General features: G+C 41.9%; 2 protein-coding genes across 2 annotated transcripts in view; both read left to right on the top strand.

The window, feature by feature from the left end:
- LOC306989606 (uncharacterized protein) overlaps positions 1-2,683 on the top strand; it is a gene marked incomplete at its 3' end in the record, with an annotated part of 5,441 nt that extends 2,758 nt beyond the window's left edge. Inside the window, exon 2 of the mRNA XM_079595455.1 lies at positions 1,096-2,683. Within this exon, the coding sequence (XP_079451581.1) occupies positions 1,226-2,683 (1,458 nt within the window). The 5' untranslated portion in view covers positions 1,096-1,225. The remainder of the gene's footprint in view (positions 1-1,095) is intronic.
- A 1-nt stretch (position 2,684) lies between these two features.
- On the top strand, positions 2,685-6,074 carry LOC306989599 (uncharacterized protein). Its single transcript, XM_079595446.1, has 3 exons — positions 2,685-2,868; positions 3,181-3,340; positions 5,818-6,074. Exons 1-3 carry the CDS (start codon positions 2,725-2,727, stop codon positions 5,982-5,984), a joined length of 471 nt encoding a protein of 156 aa, XP_079451572.1. The 5' UTR covers positions 2,685-2,724; the 3' UTR covers positions 5,985-6,074.
- Positions 6,075-9,038: the final 2,964 nt, after the last annotated feature.

Here is a 9,038-nt window from a genome sequence, read left to right as displayed (position 1 = left end):
GGCCCGGACAAATGTCCTCAGAACGTCCATCAGCGAACGTTAAAGCGGACCAAATGCGGACCTAAGGGGACGTTCGAAAAGTCCGGGGGACATCACCTGTTAGCTGAAGCTGGGATGATACGTCAAACAGATTTCCCAGCAGGCCGTGCTCTTTTGTAAAAGTTGAGAATAAAACAAATAGTCCAGGCAAACTAACTCATTTTGGAGCCAAAAATAAAAGTAGGCTAATTGTAAAATAAATTTGTTCAGCATAGATAATTTCTAAGAAATCCAAGGAAATGTGTTAATTTATCATCATTCCGAAATGTGTGCCATTAAGGCCAGCAACAACACACGCCATATTTGCATATTACAAACAATTTTCAAAGTAATACAAAACAAATACTTTTCATGGGTACTTTCATTGTGTAAAGTTTAATTTTGATAGGAGTAAAGGAAAAAATAGCCCCATTGGGGTGTATTGTTGCCTGCCTTATTGGCACACATTTCGGATTGATGATAAATTAACATATTTCCTCAACTAGGATTTCTTAGGACTTTTAGTATGTTGTTCTGGGCCCCTCATAGAAATGATCTAAAAAAATATATTTTACAATTAGTCTGTCGTAAAATGCTACTTTGCCTGGACTAAAAATAAATTAAGTAATTATGATTTTTTTTTATTCATGGCCAAAGTATCATTACTGAAATCAAAAGTACATTCATTAAAGAAAAGGAAGAGAAAATATATAGACCATAACCACTATTCTTCTCATGTAGCCTACCCCAATTACAATTTCAACCTAACAATTATTAATAATTGTCAGCTTGTTAATTATTACCTATTCAAATAATAATTTGTTATTGGTATTTTACATAGATGGATGGATGGATGGATGGATGGATGGATGGATGGATGGATGGATGGATGGATGGATGGATGGATGGATGGATGGATGGATAAATAGATATAGACCAATAGAGGGATAGAGAAATAAATGTTATACTTGTTACCAAATCTTTATTTTTAATAAACCAGACAACTTTTCCAGTCACATAATAAATAAAATTAAGTAAGACAACAACTTACAACATACTTTCCATTTCTTTTTCCAGATGCTGAAAACATGATGCAAACTGTTGAGACGAAGGTATAATACTCAGATTTTCATTTCATTCCAAACTCCATACTTTTTTTATTATTATTATCCAATTTACAGTTGAGATAGTTACCTAAATGTAAAAAATGAATAGACGCAAGACACCTGTTTCCAGTTCAGCGTTGAGGAGAAGAGCCAGAGTGGACCTTAATAGAAGGTTAATTGATTTCGGCCAGGAAACACCTGCAGCCACACTTCCTCCCAGAGATATTGGGTCTCCAACAGATGATGTTGCAGAACCTGAAAATGAAATCATGGAAGAAAATCTTGGATTAGATCCAATGGCAGGTGTTGTGACTGACCCAGAGGATAGATCTTATTATCAAGATGATAGTGATGTAGAAGAAATATCTTACCAGAAAAAGGAACCAGAAAAACTCAGAAATCGCCTTTCCAACTGGGCATTAACATATGGTATTTCCCATATTGCACTTTCGGCTCTTTTGGCAATATTAACGGTCCACCACTGTGACTTGCCAAAAGATGCACGAACTCTCCTTAACACAAGAAGAGATTATTCTGTTAGGGAGCTCTGCGGTGGCCTATACCACTACATTGGCATTATTGAGGCGTTAAAACATACCCTTTCCCAGTGGAAAGACAAGCTTGTCGATGGATGTTGTTTACATCTTCAAATGTCAGTGGATGGCCTGCCACTTTTTAAAAGTTCAGGTCTTCAGTTGTGGCCCATTTTAGGTAGATTGGTTGGAGTACCCATGAAAGAACCTGTAGTCATCGGGATGTACTCAGGTATAAAGAAACCTGAGTCATCAAAAATATATCTCACAGATTTGGCAAATGAACTCTCACAATTACAGGAGGGGTTTACATTTGAGGGGAAAAGGCTCACTTTAAAAGTTCATTCGATGATCTGTGACACACCGGCAAAATCCTTTGTGAAAGTCACAAAGGCTTTTAACGGTTACTATGGCTGTGACAAGTGTATTCAGAGTGGGGTGTACCTCAACCACCGCATGACATATCCACTCATGAATAGCCAAACACGGTCTGATGAGGCATTTGCCAGGCAGGAGGATGAGGAACACCACCATGGTCCTCATGCCTTCACAAATGTACATTTTGGTTTGGTGTCCCAAGTCCCACTGGACTACATGCACCTGGTGTGCTTGGGGGTGGTAAGGCGCCTTATCTTTCTGTGGATGAAAGGTCCTCTGACTGTCCGTGTACCAGGGAGAGACGTGGACAGAATATCCAGAAATCTTCTAAGCTTAAGACCCCACATTCCTTCAGAATTTGCTAGAAGGCCAAGAGCACTGAACGAAGTGGATAGGTGGAAGGCGACGGAGTTCCGTCAGTTTCTCTTATACACAGGGCCGGTGGTGTTGCGTGAGGTGTTAAGACCTGATCTATATGCAAACTTCCTGCTGCTGTCGACAGCCATGGCAATGCTGGTCTCCCCTTTCTTTGCCAGAAAGTACTACGAATATGCCAACAGCCTCCTTCATGCTTTTGTGGAACATTTTGCCCGCCTGTATGGAAATGATCAGTTAGTGTACAATGTGCATGGGTTTTGGAAAACCTAAAGCAGCAGGTTGCCCAACTCGCCACCACCGTGAACCTGCTCATGGCCAAGGTCAATAACGGCCTCCAACCAGCAGCCTTTGAGTGGTCCGGGGAATTTCAATTCCCCCTGGAATCAGATGCAGAGCTGGACCGCTTTGAGGCCTGGCTGGCGGACCCTGCCAACGATAGGCAGAAACATGTCCTTGTAAGCATATTCCCCCAATATATTCTCATTGTACTCAAGACACTTGTTTCATCTTACACTAAAACTAATTAATATAAAGTAATATTTATTGCTACAGTAGACTAAGCTCTTTATGACGATGTAACTGTAATCTAATTCATCTAAAGTAATATTTATTGCTAGACTAAGCTCTTTATGATGATGTAACTTGAATGTTATGGATAAAAGCATCATCCAATGTCTTAATTGTGGAAAAAAAAACTGTCAAAAAAGTGGCTTACCTGTTTAAAAACTTGTGCAACGGTGATCCAACCACTATCTTCATGCCCCTAGGTCAATACCCTGTCTGCTGTCGGGGGTGTGGATTTGAAGAGGGTGACATGGAACATTCTGTCATACCTGTTTTCCTGCCCCCTTTCCCGAACAATTAATTGGAAGGGTGTGAACAAGAAGAGGGCCTTCCACAGGATGGCATCACGGACCCTCCTCAGCCGTAAGTAGGCTATTGCTTCAAATGCCCTTAGTGAATTAGTATTTATTCACTCAAAAGTCTTACAGATTACTCCTGGAAAAGAGTTTCGCAGTCAAAACTGATTGTTATACTAATACGTATATAGTATATAGCTACAGTACAGGCCAAAAGTTTGGACACATCTTTTCATTCAATGCGTTTCTTTATTTTCGTGACTATTTACATTGTAGATTCTCACTGAAGGCATCAAAGCTATTAATGAACACATGTGGAATTATGTAGCCTACACAAAAAGTGTGAAATAAATGAAAACATGTCATATTCTAGTTTCTTCAAAGTAGCCAGTGAGAATCTACAATGTAGTCATGAAAATAAAGGAAACGCATTGATTTGTGTCTGAAAAAATAACGAGGCATTTTAATTGTTTATTAATAAACTATTGTTTTCTAAATCAGTGTCGGCTTAAAACACATCTCCGTTAAAGGACAAGTTCGGTATTTTACACTTAAAGTCCTATTTACAGATCATATCTGATGAAATAGAACGGTTAATTTCAAAATTTGGACACATGCTCCTGTCCCGAGAATTTTGGGTTTATTTCGCTTCCCCCCCACCCCCACACAATGGTTGTCTATGGCCACTGGAAGATTCCTTCCTAAAACACATTAAACTTTCGTTTACAAAGACGTGAAACTCACCGAGTGGTCAGGGATGTTCACTGATACGGGCCCCAAAAAAATCGCTGAAAAAGATGCTTTCCAACAGGTATTATCGTAGTGTTTGTCCAACTCCATTGATTGTATTGAATGTGCTGTGTGAGGTACGATATTCCTCCGCCGCTTCTTCTTCTGCTTCTTCTGTGTATTAAATGAAATGCCAGCGGTTTGCTTGCAATTGGCAAAGGTGCATTATCGCCACCAACTGGTGTCTATTATTCAAGCTCTCAACGGAAGAATCTGGTTGTGACGCGTTTGGCAAAATAGGTCCACAAACGCTAAATAAAACTAAAATTCTCGGGACAGGAGCATGTGTCCAAATTTTAATCTTAACCGTTCTATTTCATCAGACACGGTCTGTAAACAGGGCTTTAAGTGTAAAATACCGAACTTGTCCTTTAAGCGGATGCGCCTTTAGAGAGAAATGCACCTTTCATACGGATTACTTAATCAGAACAAAATGTATTAGCTTTCGATTCGAATTTGTTCGTTTTAAAGTGGACATTTCAAGCTTTAGCCTACATAGGCTATATTTTGTTTCAGTTCTCGCGCTCCAGTTCACGGACATCATGAAAGCGCGCCTGATTGTTTTATTTTATTTTATTTTACAAAAGCACAACGTTTTCTTGTTATTGTGAGTTTTCACAAATAAAAGTAGTTATGAATAATGTATTATTATTTTCTGTATGACCAGAAATTATAGAGTAGGCCTATTTGAAGTTGTTTCACTGTTGATAGGAAAATGCAAGTGTTCGCGCCCGCGGCTCCGTGCCTCCGTGCCATGCGGTGCGCACTCCACACTCCACTCCACAAACCCTTGGATATGCGTCAAAATCTTGTGTTTATTTGTGATCATCTTAGCCCTGTATTACTATTGTCTAACCCGTATTATGAATGACAATTGCTTTGTTCCTTTTTTGGATAAAAGCGTCTTCCAAATATGTAGCGCAATAGTTTAACCCGACTAGTAACATCCCTGGGATACGTTTGGGGGAGAGGTGGGTGGACACGCGGCATGAGAACCGTGGGGACTCAACCCACAGCCGCTCCGTTGCCCTGCTGAAAATGTGAAGTAGAAACGCTTAATAATGTTAGATAACGTCCAAAATCATTTGAATTCGGGTTAGATTTTTTTTTACTGTTTTCAATTATGAGGAGCAATATGAGAGAGACATTTGGTAATCATTGTTTAGGTACATTAAACCACGCGCATGTCATATTGTCAACATGGTAGGCTACATGAAGCAGAATAGTGGGTCATATGTCTAATGCTTTTTGAAAACTTAAGGTTTTCTTCTTCATAAAACGAGTCGGACATCATCACATTTTTGCATACATTTTTACTTATTTACATTAGAAAGCTACAGGACAACGTCTTTCAAAACATGACCTGCGCGAAAGAGAGAGAGAAAAAGAATGCGTCACTGTACCCAGCACATCTCAAACCAAACTGACGCCCATGCAATAATGCCTTCTGTTTATTCTTCTTATTCTTTTTATTATTATTATGCCTAATTGGGGCTACGTCTTAACCTCAATGGTTAGATATAGTTAATTTGTCTTATTCAGTTGTAGCCTACATGACCAGTTTTTATTAAGCTATTATTTTATTACAGCTCCATCAACTAATGCACAAACCGTTATAGAAGCAGGCCGAATAAGAAGGATGGGCCTATCTTCATTTTGAGCAAATGCAATATACGTCTGCCTGTTTTGTCGTCATGTAGGCCAAGCACTGATCCAAATTTCTCATTCAACCTAATCCGTAATGCTGTTTTCCAGGTGCAGTGCGCAAATGCGCACTGACAACAACTGCAACAGAAGCAGAAATATGGAGGCATGCCATAAGGTGGTTTGCCCTTTCGGCGGATAGGAGAGGAGGGCGCCAGGAGAGACTGGCGCGTCAGCAGCTGGAGCAGCAACAGCACCCACCTCGTGATTTTGTTTAAGTGCATGTTTTTTTTTGTTTTGTTTTTTACGTTGTGTTAATAGCCTGTGCTTTTTTTATCCATTAATTCTGTGTTTGTTGTTGACTTTGTTCATGACTTTGTTGTTCAATTAAATCTATGAATTCATGGTCATCAATTCTGTGTTTGTTAACTCTGTTCACGTTGTTTTAGTATGCGTTTTAATCATTAAAACGATTTATTTCAGTTATAGCCTATAGGCCTACGCATTGCTCCAACTGAAATAGCCTTTATCAAGTCAAGTCAAGCTTTTTATTTATAGACAAGGCCTTGTAGTGAAAATGTTTTTCTGGACAAAATGTAGGCCTATGCCTAGGTAGCAGGTTACTATGATACCCTAACTGACAAAAATGCCGAAAATAAGGCAAAAGGACAATCCAGTGGTGATTTAAGCGGAATCGTAACACATCCGGCACAGCTCCGGTAGGCGGAATCGTTTCACGCACCCGTTACGCATCTGTAACGGGATGATCAGGCGGTGCTGGATCGGCGCTGGCACATATCCGCAACAACCTCTAAAAACAGACCAGAAACGGCTTCGGCCCGATGTGCGTTTGGACTCAGGAACGAGTCCGTGAGGCGGATGCGGGCCAGACCCGGCTCTATCGTTTTGCGGTTGCGGCCCTGTTCCGTTACAGCGTCCAGTGGCTATCTGGGCATGCAGGATGTTCAGAGATAAGATACATTTTTCTAAATGAATTAAGTAATCTTGTTTCTCGCTCTTTTGATTTGTTTATATACTTCAAATGAGGAAAGTTATTGAGTCGGTTGTTAGTTACAGTCCTATTCACTCTCAGGATTTGTTTTCAGCATGCTTCACCAACCTGATGGATATGATGATACATTATTCACAGATTTAATCAATGTTTCTGAAGCATATCCACCTGAGGGCAATTAGGAGCAGCTCAGGGTGTGTTTCCAAATGAAAATATGAAAGAGTGCATGTTCGTACATGTGTGAGTATAATTAAAACAAAGGAGGGTTAAACCATCATGGAATGTCAATGTGTGATTGATAGATACATGGTGATAGACACACAAAAACGCACCCACACATACAGTCAACGCATAGTTCTTCAGAACAGGAATTTTATATTTACAGTCAGTCTTTTGAATAGTAAACAAAGTAATTATCTTTTGCCGTTTACACAAACTGGTTAAGCAAGCCCAAATGCATATTAAAATGGCATTTTAAAATTTTCTGAAGAACATGTGAGCAGTGTTTGCCATGCAAAATGTGACTTTATAAGTGTCACAGAACTGAAAAATGCAGAGACGGGTAAATCCAAACAGTTTATTGAGAGACACACAAGATGTAAACAGGTGAGTATCTGAAATGCAGATCAATGTGGAAATACTGGCAGGGAAGTGAGTGTTCTTATCTGTTGTAGACGGAGATGAGTGGTGACTGGAAGACCGGATGACCACAGAAGACTGAAGAGGAGTATCCACAGGTTGGTAGTCGGGTAAGTATTCAGGGAAGCACAACGAGACCAGACGAAGGTGAACTGAGGAGTGCTGGGTTTTATACCATAAATGGACCTTAAATTCATTGAAATTTTCAAAACGAAACCACAAAACCTAAGTTTCCATTCTATTGGAGTAACGACATTCCTCTGTTGTGTTGAATTTCTTTGATTGTGTGAAAGTGCCCATGATTACCATCAGAGGGCACTCCAGCACGGACAATACCACACATCCACAGACTCCATTCCCCATAATCCTTTGCTCAGACTAATCATTCATTATGACATTCACCTGTGTCTCATCATCTTGTTTACTCACCCTATATAAGCCTGGTTCTTTCTGTCATTCCCTGCGAAGTCTTGTTTAGTGTTTCTAATGCAATTCTGAGCATTATGTGTTCTTGGTTTTTGATCTTTGCCTGTTACTTGGATTCCCATTGTTGCCTGTGTCTTATGCCTTTTTGTTTGTTTATTTGTTTGTTTGGACTGCTTAACTTTGTGTTTATGACCTCTTGTCTGTTATCTGGATTACCCTTTCAAAATTAACTGCATTTGGATCCTCAACCTCCATGTCTCAGAGCAGTATGTAAATCGTCTCGGTTACGTATGTAACCCTCGTTCCCTGAGTACAGGGAACGGAGACGTACGTCGGGTTCCCCTGACGAATTGGGATCACGCTAGGGAGCCTATTACCTTCGAGAAACTAACAAAGAGCCAATGAACATTGGCATGCAACATTTGCATTCCGCGGACCTGCCCATCAGCGCGGGTATAAAAGCCGGAAGTAAACATTGCATCATCGCTTTTCGCTGAGGAGCCGAAGTACGACCCCCGCGAAGGTACAGCCACATGGCAAAGGGACGTACGTCTCCGTTCCCTGTACTCAGGGAGAGGAGCATGAGTTCTGGGAAGGAGGAAGAAGGCTCACTAGGGGGAACGCATATTTGCGTAGGCCCCGGGGCCAGCTGTGAGCCAGGGCGTCCGTGCCGAGGGTCCCCTCGGACAGGGAGTAAAACCACTGGCAATGGGTCGTGTCCGGAGAGGCGAACAGGTCGACCTGTGCCGCTCCGAAGACACTCCAAATCAGCTGGACCGCCTGGGGATGGAGTCGCCATTCTCCGGGCAGGGGGGTGAACCGTGAAAGCTCGTCGGCCACACGGTTGAGAGCCCCCGGCACGTAAGCGGCATGAAGCGACCTCAGATGCTTCTGACTCCATAGGAGGAGGTGGGAGGCGAGTCGCGACATACGACGGGAGCGTAGACCACCTTGACGGTTGATGTACGCAACGGTCGCAGTGTTGTCCGTACGGACCAGTACGTGCTTGTGTCTGAGAACCCCTACGAGGCGACACAGAGCTAGACGTACTGCTTGCAACTCCAGGCAGTTGATGTGCCAATGCAGCTGGGGCCCCGTCCACAGACCAGAGACTGCATGCCCTTTGTACGTGGCCCCCCACCCCGTGGCCGAGGCATCTGTGAAAACCACAGCATGCCTGGAAACCTGGATCAGGGGCACTCCAGCCCGAAGGAACGCAGGGTCCGACCACGGGGAGAAGGTTTGGCGGCAGTGC

Source organism: Phoxinus phoxinus, assembly GCF_949152265.1.
Source record: "Phoxinus phoxinus genome assembly, chromosome: 21".
Taxonomy (NCBI): Eukaryota; Metazoa; Chordata; class Actinopteri; order Cypriniformes; family Leuciscidae; genus Phoxinus; species Phoxinus phoxinus.
This window is presented reverse-complemented; position numbering and strand designations above follow the sequence as displayed.